The following is a 15,646-nucleotide window of genomic DNA, read 5'->3' on the forward strand; positions in this document are numbered from 1 at the left end:
AACATGAAACTAAATGAAAGAAGACAGTCACAAAATACCACACGTTGTACTGTACAATTCGATTTATATGAATTGTCCAGAAGCCGCAAATCCGTAGAGATAGAAAATAGATTAGTGGTTCCCTAGGGACAGGGAGTTTGGAAGGAAATTGGTAGGGACTGCTAATGCATATGAAGTTTTTTGCAGAAGTGATAAAAATATTGTAAGTTGAATGTGGTGACAGTTGCCCAAGTCTATGAATTGACTAAAACCAGTGAACTGTATACTTTAAATAATTAACAGAATGTTATGTAAATGACATCTCACTAAAGCCATCATAAAAAAATAAACCTCTTTAAGGAATAAAACTTCTATTTATGTCTAGGGAAACAATATATCCCAGTAGAGCGAAATCATACAATACCTTATTTGCTTATCCTGTTTATGTACCCTAAAGGTAATGCAAACCCAAAGAAGAGTTTACTATTGTTATTATTTTATTTCAATAGCTTTTGGGGAACAGGTGGTTTTTTGTTACATGAATAAGTTCTTCAGTGGTGATTTCTGAGATCTTGGTGCACCTGTCACCCAAGCAGTGTACATTTTACTGAATGTGTGGTCTTATCCCTCACCCGCGTCCTACCCTTCCTCAAGTTCCCAAAGTCCATTAATCTCATTCTTATGCTTTTGCATCCTCAAAGCTTAGCTCCCACTTGTGCAAGCATACAGTATTTGGTTTTCCATTCTTGAGTTCACTTAGAATAATTGTCTCCAACTCCATTCAAGTTGCTGCAAATGCCATTATTTCATTCCTTTTTATGGCTGAGTAATATTCCATCGTGTATATTTCTTTATCCATTCATTGGTTGACGGGCATTTAGATGGGTTCCATATTTTTGCAACTGTGAATTCTACCACTATAAACATGCGTATGCAAGTGTCTTTTTCATATAACAACTTCTTTTTCTTTGGGTAGATACCCAGTAGTGGGATTGCTAGGTCGAATGAGTTCTACTTTTAGTTCTTTTTTTTTTTTTTTTTTTTTTTTGAGACGGAGTCTCGCTCTCGCCCAGGCTGAAGTGCAGTGGCGCAATGTTGGCTCACTGCAAGCTCTGTCTCTTGGGTTCACGCCATTCTCCTGCCTCAGCCTCCTGAGTAGCTGGGACTACAGGTACCCGCCACCATGCTTGGCTAATTTTTTGTATTTTTAGTAGAGACGGGGTTTCACCGTGTTAGCCAGGACGGTCTCGATCTCCTGACCTCGTGATCCACCCACCCCGGCCTCCCAAAGTGCTGGGATTACAGGCATGAGCCACCGCGCCCGGCCTACTTTTAGTTCTTTAAGGGATCTCCATACTGTTTTCCATAGTGGTTATATTAGTTTACATTCCCACCAGCAGTATAAAAGTTTTCCCTTTTCAACACATCCATGCCAACATCTGTTATTTTTTGATTTTTTAGTTATTGCCATTCCTACAGGAGTAAGGTGGTATTCCCTTGCAGTTTTAATTTGCATTTCTCAATTAGTGATGTTGAGCATTTGTTCATATGTGTGTTGGCCATTTGTATATCTTCTTTTCAGAATTGTCTATGCCCTTTGCTCACTTTTTGAAGGGATTATTTGCTTCTCGCTTGCAGATTTCTTTGAATTCCTTGTAGATTCTAGATAGTAGTCCTTTGTCAGATGCACAGTTTGCAAACATTTTCTCCAAATCTGTGGGTTGTCTGTTTACTCTGCTGATTATTTATTTTGCTGTGCAGAAGCTTTTAATTAGGTCCCATTTATTTATTTTTGTTTTTGTTGCATTTGCTTTTGGATTCTTGGTCATAAATTCCTTGCCTAAGCCAATTGTAGAAGAGTATTTCCAATGTTATCATCTAGAATTTTTATAGTTTCAGGTATTAGATTTAAGTCTTTGATCCATCTTGAATAGATTTTTGTATAAAGTGAGAGATGAGGATTCAGTTTCATTCTTCTACATGTGACTTGCCAATTATGCCAGAACCATTTGTTAGACAGGGTGTCCTTTACCCAATTTGTTTTTGCATGCTTTGTTGAAGATCAGTTGATTGTAAGTATTTGGCTTTATTTCTGGATTCTCTATTCTGTTCCACTGGTCTATGTGCCTATTTTTATACCAGTACCATGCTGTTTTGGTAACTATACCCTTGCAGTGTAGTTTGTAGTCGGGTAATGTGATGCCTAGAGATTTGTTCTTTTTGTTTAGTATTTCTTTGGCTATATGGACTCTTTTTTGGTTCCATATAAATTTTAGCTTTTCTTTTTCTTTTTTCTTTTTGTAGTTCTGAGAAGAATGATGATGGTATTTTGATGAGCATTGCATTGAATCTTTTGGCAGTATGTTTGTTTTTGGCAGTATGGTCGTTTTCACAATATTGACTCTACTCATTCATGAGCATGGGATGTGTTTCAATTTCTTTGTGTTATCTATGATTTCTTTCAGCAGTGTGTTGTAGTTTTCCTTGTAGAAATCTTTCACCTCCTTGGTTAAGTATATTCCTAAGTACTTTTATTTTTTATTTTGTGGCTGTTGCAAAAGAGATTTAAGTTCTTGATTTGATTCTCAGCTTGGTAGTTGTTGGTGTATAGCAGTTTGTGTACACAGATTTTGTATCCTGAAACTTTACTGAATTCATTTCTCAGATCTAGGAACTTTCTGGATAAGTCTCTAGGATTTTCTAGGTATTCAATCATGTCACTGGTGAACAGTGACAGTTTGATTTCCTCTTTACTGATCTGGATGCCCTTTATTTCTTTCTCTTGTCTGACTGCTCTGGCAAGGACCTCCAGTACTATGTTAAACAGAAGTGGTGAAAGTGGGCATCCTTGTCTTGTCCCAGTACTCAGGGGAAATGCTTTCAACTTTTCCTTATTCAGTATGATGATGGCTGTGGGTCTGTCATAGACAGCTTTTATGATTTTGAAGTATGTCCCTCCGATGCCAATTTTGCTCAGGGTTTTTATCATAAAGGCATGCAAGATTCTGTCAAATGATTTTCTGCATCTATTGAGATGATTATATGATTTTTAATTCTGTTTATGTGATATATCACATTTATAGACTTGTGTATGTTAAACCATCCCTGCATCCCTGGTATGAAATCCACTTGATCATGGTGTATTATGTTTTTGCTATGCTGTTGGATTTGGTTAGCTAGTATTTTGTTGAGGATTTTTGCATCTATGTTCATCAGGGATATTGGTCCGTAGTTTTCTTTCTTTGTTATGTCCTTTGCTGGTTTTGGTATTAGGGAAATATTGGCTTCACAGAATGATTTAGCGAGGATTCCCTCTTTATCTTATGGAATTTCAGTAAGATTGGTACCAATTCTTCTTTGAATATCTGGTAGAACTCAGCTGTGAATCCATCAGGTCTTGGACTTTTTTTCTTGGTAATTTCTTTATTACTGTTTCAATCTCGCTACTTGTTACTGGTCTGTTCGGAGTTTCTATTTTTTCCTGATTTACTAGGTGAGTTGTACATTTCCAGGAATTTATTCATCTCCTCTAGATTTTCTAGTTTGTGCACATGAAGGTGTTCATAGTAGCCTTGAATGATCTCTTGTATTTCTGCGGTATCAGTTGTAATGTCACCAGTTTTGCTTCTAATTCAGCTTATTTGGATCTTCTCTCTTCTTGGTTAATCTAGCTAATGGTCTATCGATTTTGTTGATCTTTTCAAAGAACCAGCTTTTTGTTTCATTTATATTTTGCATTATTTTTTGTTGTTTCAATTTCATTTAGTTCTGCTCTGATCTTTGTTATTTCTTTTATTCTGCTGGGTTTGGCTTTGGTTTGTTCTGGTTCCCTAGTTCCTTGAGATGTGACATTAGATTGTCTATTTGTGCTCTTTCAGACTTTTTGATGTAGGCATTTAATGCTATGAACTTTACTCTTGGCACTGCTTTTGCTGTATCCCAGAGGTTTTGATAAGTTGTGTCGCTATTATCGTTCAGATTAAAGAATTTTTACACTTCCATCTTGATTTCATTGTTTACACAAAAATCATTCACAAAAATAATTCAAGGGCAGATTCTTTAATTTCCATGTATTTGTATGGCTTTGAGGTTTCTTTTGGAGTTAATTTCCAATTTTATTCCACTGTGGTCTCAGAAGATACTTGTTATGATTTTGATTTTCTTAAATTTATTGAGACTTGTTTTGTGGCCTATCATATGGTCTATCTTGGAGGATGTTTTGAATGTTTATTCTGCAGTTGTTAGGTAGAATGTTCTGTAAATATCTGTTAAAGTCCATTTGTTCTAGGGTATACTTTAAGTCCATTGTTTCTTTGTTGACTTTCTGTCTTGATAACCTGTCGAGTGCTGTCAGTGGAGTACTGAAGTGCCCCACTATTACTGTGTGTTATATCATTTCTTAGGTCTAGCAGTAATTACTTTATGAATTTAGGAGCTCCAGTGTTAGGTGCATATATATTTAGGATTGTGATGATCTTTTTGCAATGAATTTCCTAGGACTTCTTTGAGCTTCCTGTAATTGATGTCTAGATCTCTAGCAAGGCCAGAGAAGTTTTCCTCAATTATTTCCTCAGATAAGTTTTCCAAACTTTTAGATTTCTCTTCTTTAGGAAGACCAATTATTCTTAGGTTTGGCCATTTAACATAAACCCAAATTTCTTGGAGGTTTTGTTCTTTTTTTTTTTTTTTTTTTTTTTGAGATGGAGTTTTGCTTTGTCAGCCAGGCTGGAGTGCAGTGGTGTGATCTTGGCTTACTGCAAGCTCTGCCTCCTGGGTTCATGCCATTCTCCTGCCTCAGCCTCCCACGTAGCTGGGACTACAGGCGCCCGCCACCACATGCAGCTAATTTTTTGTATTTTTAGTAGAGATGGGGTTTCATCGTGTTAGCCAGGATGGTCTCAATCTCCTGACCTCGTGATCCGCCCGCCTTAGCCTCCCAAAGTGCTGGGATTACAGGCATGAGCCACCACACCTGGCTCTGTTTTTTAAATTTAAGTTGCTTTTCACCTTTCTCTGGTATCTCCTTGAGTAGCTTAATAATCAGCCTTCAGAATTATTTATATGGCAATTCAGAGATTTCTTCTAGGTTTGGAACCATTGCTAGGGAGCTACTGTGATCTTTGGGGGTGTTATAGAGCCCTGTTTTCGTCATATTACCAGAATTACTTTTCTAATTCCTTCTCATTTGGGTAGACTGCTTCTTCGAATTGTTCTTGAATACATTTTTGATTGGACTTTTTTTTTATTTATTTACTTTTTTTCTCTCTCTCTCTTAAGGATTAGGCTTTAATTTTTATTTTAGTCTAAACTGATTCTTGGTACTTGTAGGGGTAAAGACTCTGTATGATTTCCTTAGTTATAGAGAGTCTTTGTGTGCTGGCTTTCCCCAATGCTGGCTATAGTAGTTATATTATTGGTGGGTGAGTGAGTTCACTGTCTCCTATAGAGTTGGAATGGCAGGGATCTCTTGAAGCTTATCTTGTTCTCTCGTGGTGCATGCTTCATTTATTTAATTTTTTCCTGGTGTTTTATTTCCTAAGTTGATGATTCCAGTTTCAGGCCCATAGAGGAGGTATCCCTGGGTAGGCACCAGGTGTGGCTAAGGCAGGTGAGTAGATGTAATACCCAATGGTGGGCCAAGGTCCCAGCCTTGATGAGGGTAGCTGGGGCAGCTCTCAATTAGATGTGCTGAGGACTTATCAGAGTGAAGAGTGGAAACTACCACAGCTCCCCTGCCAAGTCAGCAGGAAAACTATTTACCTCGCAGCCTCATTCCTATACTAGTGTTTCAGCTATTCAGATTAGACAAGCACCTCTTTTCATCTATAGGAATGTTGGTATTCCAAACAGGGAATGATTGTGACTGTGCCTCTCGTGCAGGCCTGAATCGGGGGGATGGCTCCTCCTGTCAGGTTGCACTCACCCTGGATTATTCCAGGAGGGCTGTCTGTAGGTGCCTCCATGCTGCATTGCTGTGGGGGATGTCCCAGCTATATCTACAGTGGAGTGCCGGGGAGAACAAGGACATTTTCTCCAAGGTCCTTCATGATCACAGTGGCTGCCTGCCTGTTGCAGTGTATGTGCAGACTTTCCCAGCTATGCCTAGCACTGCAATTGTGTCTCTGCTGTGAGAAACTACCCACCAGTGAAAAGATCTGGAACTCAAGGCCTGCTGTTCAGATTCTTTTGTCCCACAGGGTGATCCTTTGACGTGGTGCTCTCCCCATTCCCCTAGTGATGGGGCTTCCTGAGAGCCAGACGGTAGTGATTGTTATTGTTCTTCTGGGTCTAGCCACTCAGCAGGGCTACCAGGCTCCGGTTTGTGCTGGGGAATGTTTGCCTGTGATGCAATCAGTCTTCAGGTCTCCCAGTCATGGATAACAGCACCTGCTCTTGTGGAGGTGGCAGGGGAGTGATGTCGACTCTGTGAGACTCCCTCAGTGTAGGTAGGTTTAGTGTGCTGGCTTTCTCGAATGCTGGTTATGCTAGCAGTGAAGTTGTCACATGGAAAGACTGAGGACCACTGGTTAGCCAGGGTGTTGGAGGCAGTACCTTTGGCGCTTGTTTTCTCCTTCCTGGGAGCAGAGTTATTCCGTCATGAGTTGCTGTAATGGCCTGAGTTTGTCGGCCTCCAGCCAGGAGGTAGCACTTTCAAGAGAATATTGCAATACTTGCAGTATTGGCAGTAGGATTTAAGCTTGCCCTAAGTTGGCAAGCGGGAAGTATTCTGGTTTCTCACATGATGGGCATTGCCATAAAGCTCCCAAGAGTTTATGTCTTATCAGGGCAGGTAGAGAAAAACCATCAGGTGGGGGTAGGGTTAGGCAGATCTGAGCTCAGACTCTCCTTGGGTGGGGCTTGCTGCAGCCACTGTCGGGGATGGGGGGTGGTTCTCTCAGGCCAATGGGGTTATATTCCAGAGGGACATATTGCTGTCTCTGTCGTGCTATCCAGTTTGCCAGAGAAGTGGGGAATAGCCAGTAGCAAAAGGCCTCACCCAGCTTCCATGCAGTTGGCGAGGCCGGTGTTGCTCCCGCAGTGCATGTTAACAGCTCCAAGTTTAGATCCAGGCAGCCTGCATGTGAAACATAGACCTGCCCTGGGCCATAAGCTTCCCCACTGAGAAAACAATCATGGCTTTGAGGCCACACCCCTCCTTGTCTACCAACAATGGTGGTGGCTCCTGTGCTCCTATCTGCAGCAGTTCCTATTTGCCCCTGGATTCTGCTCAAGGAAGTTCGTGCCCACTTGAAATTGCCCAGAAATTCAGCTGCAAGCTTCCTTTCACCCAATGACTACTCCCTAATTCTGCTGGCTGCCTTCCCTGAGATCTCATGTGAGATATAGTCAGGGAATGACTTCCCTGGGCTTGCGCTGGAGACTGGGAGTACCTACAAGGTTGTTCCTGCTGTTGCTTATACTTTTACATTTTACGTGGCTCCCTAAATCCATTCCACCTCTAGGTAAGGTTAAATCCTTCTACTGTGATCTGGATTCTCGGATTCACCCAGGGGGTATGTGTTCAGAGGCAGGTTTTCCCCCTTCAAACTTTGGGAACTCACAGTTTTTCACCTGACTCACAGAGTTTGCAGGGATCCTTTCAAAAGATCTGTGAATTCATTTGGTTTTCCTGGTACTTTCCTGTGGTGGTTTTCAGAACGACAGTTCACTTTGTGAATCTCCACACACTGTTCTGTCCATCCACGTGGAAGATGCGCATTAGCCCTGCCTGCCATCCACCATCCTCCTACCATCTGACAGAAGAGTTTTTGAATAGGGAATATCATGATTAGATATACATTCTACAATGTTTAGAGAAAGGATTATAAAATAACAAAACTGAACTTGAGAGACTAGAGTCTGGAGAGGGATAACAGTGATAATGGAACTTGAGAAGTTCAGGAATCAAGATCAGTAGGATTGATGGATGGCTGACAGGTAACAGTGATTACCCGGTTTCTTTCTTTCTTTTTTTTTTTTTTTTTTTTTTTTGAGACGGATTCTCGCTCTGTCGTCCAGGCTGGAGTGCAGTGGCCGGATCTCAGCTCACCGCAAGCTCCGCCTCCCGGGTTTACGCCATTCTCCTGCCTCAGCCTCCCGAGTAGCTAGGAATACAGGCACCCGCCACCTCACCTGGCTAGATTTTTGTATTTTGTTTTTTTAGTAGAGACGGGGTTTCACCTGGTTAGCCAGGATGGTCTCGATCTCCTGACCTTGTGATCTGCCCGTCTCGGCCTCCCAAAGTGCTGGGATTACAGGCTTGAGCCACCGCGCCCGGCCTTTTTTTTTTTTTTTTTTTTTTTTTTTTTTTTTATGAGACAGTCTTGCTCTGTCACCCAGGCTGGAGTGCAGTGGTACAATCTCAGCTCACCACAACCTCCACTTCTGGGTTCAAGCAATTCTCCTGCCTCAGTCTCTCGAGTAGCTGGGACTACAGGCGTGTGCCACCATGTTCAGCTAATTTTAATATTTTTTATTAGAGACAGGGTTTTGGCATGTTGGCCAGGCTGCTCTTGAACTCCTGACCTCAGGTGATCCACCTGCCTCGGCCTTGCAAAGTGCTGGGATTACAGGCATGAGCCACCACGCCCAACTGACTACCTGGTATCTACTGTGTAACACTGGATATATGGTGATGCCATTTACTGAGACAGGGAATAATAGAGATTTGTTTTTAGGTTGAGCACAGTGGCTCATGCTTGCAATCCCAGCACTGCTTGGGATTGCCCAGGATCACTTGAGCCCAGGAGTTCAAGACCAGCCTGGGCAACACAGTAAAACCTCATCTACACTTAAAAAAAAAAAAAAAAAGTCAGCCAAGTGTAGTGGCACATGCCTGTAGTCCCAGCTACTCAGAAGGAGGCTGAGGCAGGAGGATCCCTTGAACCCAGGGGTTGAGGCTGCAGAGAGCCATGATCTTGCCACTGCACTCCAGCCTGAGTGACATTTCTCACACACACACACACACACACACACACACACACACACACACACACAGATACTTGTTTTCATTGCTGTGGTGGTTGGTTTGCAAGAGGGATAATGTGTGTCAGTGTTGTGGGGTTTTTTCCCCCAACTAAATTAGAATCTTTTTATTCTCTTAGTAATCTCTTCCAGAGTCAACTACTTCCATTGTAGGTGATAAAATCTGTAAGGCTCCACTTCAGATGTTGGCACTGCTATGAGCATGGTCTCTCCCTTTTACTGCAACTCAGAATTAAAATTTTTGCTTCTTATTTTTTATATTTCAGTTCCAGAAGTAGTTTCTGCCATAAAAGTTATCTAATGACAGTCTTATTCTTTCTAGTAGCAGCTTACTGCCAGGCTCTAGCTTCTCCAGGAACGTTACAAGATGGATTTAGTTTAAATATGTATTAAAATAAAAGGTATTCTCTCAAATGAGTTTAAATGCACTTTATTTTTAGACAACCTACATGGCACGTTTTTCTTAAAAACAATGCATCCACTCCACGCATCCACAGTCAAAATAAATGAAGAGCTCAAGATGACATCAGTCCCATTTGTCTTAAGTCCTGGTGTTGTATGGATGACAAGCAGTAGCCAGTTACGATGATAAGTGATAGATACAAAGTAATTGCCAAATGCTTTTAACATTTTTCCATTTCTGAACCACCCTTAAAGAAAATCATTTATGCAGTCACACTATCCTCATGATAGTTCAATAGAGCAACCATACCATCTGGATTCATGTTTTCACAAATAAAGAACTAGTAGTTTTTGCAATTAGCAAGGATGTGCAGCCTCTGTCGCAAAAGGTTTTACTCTTTCTGGTCTCTGTTCTTCAAGTTTGCCTTTGATTGTTATCATGTAATCTTTGATGTAGTTCTTGCAGGTGTTTTTAGTGAAGCTGGTTTCTTGCAAGTGATAGTTTGTGACAGCAACAACAACAGTGATAACTGTGGTTTTGGTACCTTCACCCTCTGGACCTTCAGCAGAGGCATTTTCACCAATGAGGAAGTCATCAATGTTACCCTCTGTCTTACTGACCATCTTGCCCTCCACCACCAGGCACAGCCCATCTGCAATCTCGTAAATGTGGAAGAACACCTATCTCATCACAGCTGATGAGATGCTGGTAAACAATCATGATGGCAGCTGAAGGGAGACAGAGGACAGCGGTGCTAGCTTAGCAGGAGCCAGGAGCTCTGGGCCAGGGTGGTGGAGCCAGAGCGCTCCAGGAATGGGGAACCATGGAAAAAGCTATGTCAGTTTTTTACGTATTGAGTTCAAGACGTCTTTAAGCACTTAAAATATTTAAGTAAGGTGTTCAGTAAGTTGTTAGATGTACGTATCAGGAGATTAACGAAAAAGCAGAGCCTGCTGATAAACATTCATGAATTATCTGTGTAACTAATACTGAACTAATGAGAATAGAGAGCCCTGCTTAGGAAGAAATAGAAAAGAAAGGTAGACATTAAAATGGAACCAAGAGGAATACCTCAGCATTTAAAGAATAAATAGAGGCCAGGCACGGTGGCTCACGCCTGTAATCCCAGCACTTTGGGAAGCCAAGGTGGGCGGATCACGAGGTCAGGAGATTGAGACCATCCTGGCTAACATGGTGAAACCCCGTCTCTACTAAAAAAAATACAAGAAATTAGCTGGGCGTGGTGGCGGGCGACTATAGTCCCAGCTACTCGGGAGGCTGAGGTAGGAGAATGGCGTGAACCCGGGAGGCGGAGCTTGCAGTAAGCGGAGATGCGCCACTGCACTCCAGCCTGGGCGACAGAGTCAGACTCCATCTCAAAAAAAAAAAAAAAAAAAAGGAGAGAATAAATAGAAATGGGCTGGCAAAGAGGACTACTACAAAGTGGCCTTAGGCAAAAACCAGGAGAGGGGTGGGTGTCAGATTCAAAGAATAATGTTTCAAGGAGGACGTGGTTGGCATTGAAAGCTACTTTTCAAAGTAAAGTTAAGGTAATGAAAAATGCCATTTGGAATTAGTGGCATGGTGGTGCTTAATGAAGAGCTAATCCATTAGCATGATGGGGCAGAAGCCAGATTAGAATGAGCTGAATACTGAATGGGAAACAGGGAAATAGAAATGAGTTTGGTTGTAAAGCGAAGACAAGCTAAATCTGCGGTTGGAAAGCAAAGCAGGTTAAAGGTGGGGTTTTGATGTTTTGTTTTTTAAAAAACTTGACAGTGATTTGAAGATATTTAAAGCAAAACGATAAAAGCCAGTAGAGAGAGGCAGAAGTTGAAAATATAAGAAAGATAAGAGAAAATCAATAGTATAAGGTTCTTGAAGACGTAAGAAGGAATGAGATTCAGAGGGTATACAAAGGAGCAGTCCTTAGATAGGAGGACAGAAAATTCTTCAATGTGACAGGAAAGAACAATGAGGGAATAAAAGCAACTGCAGGTATGGCATGTGCATGTGTTAGCAGGAAATTACGGGAAATCCTGTCTGATGATTTTTATTTTTTCTGAAGCAGAAAGCAGTCATCCGCTAAAAGTCAGAAGGAAAGAGGGAGGGTGAGAGATCTGAAAACAGTGGAGGCTTAAATAGTTGCCCAGTCAGATTCCTGTGGGATGTTTATTTCTTGTTTGTTTTAACTTCATTCCATTACCGTTTTTTCTTTTTCTATACACTCATATTTAATTATAGTTTTCTAAAATGAAATAACTGCTTGAACAATTTCTCTGGTTTTATACACAACCCAAATATCAAATTCAATTTTGCTACTACCATCACAATGACAATTTATCCATAATGCTTCCTATTAGCTCTTCTGTTTAAAACTCAAAAAGGAAGATCCATATATCATTTTACAGGAATTTCAGAACTACCCATCATGCTTACATATAGGTAAACAAGTACTTGGTATATCCACAAATTTTACCTTCACACATCTAGAAAATGCAGCATTTGTTCAGAGGACTTTATACCACATTACTTCTTTTTTTCAAAATGGCCTCAACAATTCTCCTCACCCTGTGCACATTGCTATTCATGCTGTGACTTTGCTTTTCCTACCGTCAGAGGTGGAGTCTGTTTCCTCACCCTACAAATCTGGGCTAGATTTTGCCCTACAGAATTTCATAGAAGTGACAGCAAATAACTTTCTAACCTAGAGTTTAAGAACCCTTATAGCTCCTGCTATCACTTTCTTGGAATGTGGTACTTCAAAATAAAAAAGCCCAAGCTAGCCTTCTGACAGATAATACCACAAAGAAAAAGTCCCAGCCAACAGTACCAACTTCCTGACACAAGAACAATTTCTCTGGTTTTATATACAAACCAAATAAATGAGACAGAGTCATTTTAGACCATCTATACCCAGTTGAACCATCAGATGACTGCAGAAGGAACCCTAGATGAGATCAGCAAAAGAACTGCACACTTGAGACTAGCTCAAATTGCAAATTCACAGAATTGTGAGAAAATAAAACAACTATTTTAACCCAAAAAGTCTGAAACAATGACCTATTTGTGTTTTTTTTTTGGGGGGGGGGGGCGTTGTTTGTTTTTCTGAGACAGGATCTCACTTTGTCACCCAAGCTGGAGTGCAGTGGCATGATCACGGCTCACTTCAGCCTTGACCTCCTGGGCTCAAGTGATCCTCCCACCTCAGCCTCTCGAGTAGCTCAGACTATAGGCACATGCTACCTCTCAACCAGCCGGTTTTTGCATTTTTGTAGAGATGGGGTTTACCATGTTGCCCAGGCTGGTCTCAAACTCCTGAGCTCAAGTAATCCAACCATCTTGGCCTCCCAAAGTGCTAGGATTATAGGTGTGAGCCACTGTGCCCAGCCACACAATTACCAAAATTTTAATTTATTTTCTATTTCAAAAATGCAGAAAAATGACTGAATATATAAATTTAGCACTTTTCTCATGTGACAATCATAAACAATATCACGTTTACATTTAATATTTGCTTGCACCTAAATTTAAGACTTCTTTAAAACAAAATTACCAGAATTATAGTCTTGAGATTCAGCCACTATCCATTTATTTATTAATCACCCTACTATGTTCCTGAACCAGAGAAACTGATCATATATCAGTGAACAAACAAACAAAAAATTTAAAAAGCCTTGCCCTCGCTTTTCACATTGGGGAGTTACAGACAACTCAATTCCAGAATACATTATTTTCTGATATATTAGTACTACAATGACATCCATAATTTTCAAGGGAAGAACAAGTACAGAGAAATGTGCATATTACACTAATAAGCACTCTTACCCTCATGCCAAGCACCAAGAACCCAATCTCTTCCATTAATGGGTACTTGCTGACCTGTTGCTGAATCTTCTCAGATGAGGCAAAAGGATCATAGCTTTTTTGCCCTATCTTTACATCCATTATACAGGGCTTATTAAATTTATGGGTCACATCTTCCAGTTTTAGGTATAAATCTGTTATTAAAGAAAAATATTAATTAGTAATAGGCAAACATATTACTACTCAAGTACTTGCCAGGGAAAAACAAAATGAGAAAATCTTAAAACAGAGAAAAAAGTTAAAATAAATGTAGAGTCAATAATTATTCTTACTCTACCTAAAAAAACAAAACAAAACAAAAATAAACCTAAACAACAAATTTATAACAAGTATAAACATCACAGAGAAACTCCTGCAGGAGGTGAATTAAATAAATTCAACCATTAGCAAAAGACAGCAGATACAAGGTTTCCAACAATATTAAAAAGGCAATGGGATCATTTCAAAAGTTTTTCCAGAATGCATTCCCCTTGTGAATACAATTTAAGCCATATGTTTCAGCAGATCTCTTAGTACTTTAATAATTTTTAAAAATTTATTAGTTTAAAATTAGTAATCGGAATAAATCCTTCCCACAGAGCAATACAACAGAAGTACAGATTAAGAAAGGGTAAACCAATCCAAATGATGATCATTGTCAAATATACATTTTAGTCTTACTAGTTTCAAAGGAAAAACAAGTATCTTGCTTTTCATTTTATTGAGATAGGGTCTTGCTTTGTTGCCTGGGCTAGAATGCAGTGGCCAATCTTAGCTCAGTGTAACCTCTGCTTCCCGGGATCAAGCAATTCTTGGGTGCCTCAGGCTGTCAAATAACTGGGATGACAGGCATGTACCACCGCCTGGCTAATTTTTATATTTTTAGTAGAGATGGTGTTTCGCCATGTTGGCCAGCCTGGTCTCCAACTTCTGGCCTCAAGTGATCTGCCTGTCTCGGCCTCCCAAACTGCTGAGGTTACAGGTGTGAGTCACCACTGTTTTTTTTTTTTTTTTTTTTTTTAGAACACAGGCATTTCCCAAAAGTTGCTCTGTATATCTTGCTGGCATCCTACATACATCTTTCCACAAAAAAATTAAATAGAGATTCAAATATAGTATTATAAAAGCCCCAGTTATCATACACGGCTGACCTGCTTATAGTTTTAGTTTGAAAGCAAGGGTCCAGGTCCCCTGAGGGAAACAGTAAGGAAAGAAATTCTTCCCTCCTTTCCTGCGTTAAAGAATCGTCTCGGCTGAGCAAGGTACCTCATGCCTGTAATCACAGAACTTTAGGAGGCCGAGGCAGGTGGATCACCTGAGGGTGAGAGTTCGAGACCAGCCTGACCAACATGGAGAAACCCTATCTCTTCTAAAGATACAAAATTAGCCAGGCATGGTGGCAGGCGCCTGTAATCCCAGCTACTTGGGAGGCTGAGGCAGGAAAATGGCTTGAACATGGGAGGCAGAGGTTGTGGTGAGCCGAGATCGTGCCATTGCACTCCAGCCTGGGCAACAAGAGCAAAACTCCATTTCAAAAAAAAAAAAAAAAGAATTGTCTCAAAGTTCTGAATGAGATCATGACTCATTTTTTAGTTAGGAATGCAATAAGAAGTATTTCTACTCAAAGGCAGAAAAGATTACTTTCAACCAACGTGACAAATAAGATTAGAGAAGGTGTGTATTTTTTCTGAAATAAATAAAAGAGTACCGGGGTAAGAGAAGCCTTACTCTCTGATGTCCTTTCATTATCCCCATCCCACCAAGACTAGCATAGTTACTGAATTACAATAAAGAAGTTTGTGCTCAAACAAAAGTGAGAACCCAGTTAAGGCTTGAAAAGTTTTAAGCCTCTCAGATTTAAAAGGCATAAATCTTCTCCTTCAAAGGATAAGATATACTTTTTATGCTTTAGTCAAAGAAGATGAGAGCAGGGTTATAACTCTGTAGAACTAAGTGAAGTTAAGCCCAAATATAACAAAAAAGTTATTGCAGTCCAAGGGAGGAGCACTGACACACCCAAGGAGCCCTCCACACTTGAAAGAAAGGTTCTCCTAGACAGACACCTTCAGGATAAGATAAAACAAAAGATCTTGACAGAGACATGAAACTGCTGTCTGTGAAAACTAATGGGACAAGTGGAAATATCCTGATCAAGGAGTTGGAACACACCCAAGCTTCTGTGTCTAAAAGATAACCACGGATGGTATGAGAGAAGAGAGCAGCACAGAACAGTTACCTTCAGATTTTCTCCTCCCATTTCCAACTACCTTATGCAAAAAGGAAGAAAACAGATCCAGCCCCTCTCTAGGGCTGCGTGATAATTTCAGTAAAAAGACTTGAATTTCAAATATCAGAATAAAACTAATTAGATAGTAATACATAGTACAGTAGATCCTTGGCATTCACAAATTTATTATCATTAATTTAGACTCA

At 40.4% G+C, this 15,646-nt stretch overlaps 1 protein-coding gene and 1 pseudogene across 3 annotated transcripts in view; both read right to left on the bottom strand.

Moving 5' to 3' along the window:
- Positions 1–15,646, bottom strand: part of LOC105466231 (inositol polyphosphate multikinase) — a 79,308-nt gene that overhangs the window by 16,095 nt on the left and 47,567 nt on the right. For 2 of the 3 annotated variants that reach the window (XM_071069560.1, XM_071069559.1), the window contains exon 4: positions 13,196–13,368. In XM_071069560.1, the coding sequence (XP_070925661.1) occupies positions 13,196–13,368 (173 nt within the window). The remainder of the gene's footprint in view (positions 1–13,195; positions 13,369–15,646) is intronic. The other variant, XM_071069561.1, reaches the window with a different exon arrangement.
- LOC139356234 (translationally-controlled tumor protein-like) lies at positions 1,001–10,087 on the bottom strand (annotated as a pseudogene).

The sequence above is a fragment of the Macaca nemestrina genome, chromosome 9 (genome assembly GCF_043159975.1).
Source record: "Macaca nemestrina isolate mMacNem1 chromosome 9, mMacNem.hap1, whole genome shotgun sequence".
Lineage (NCBI taxonomy): Eukaryota > Metazoa > Chordata > Mammalia > Primates > Cercopithecidae > Macaca > Macaca nemestrina.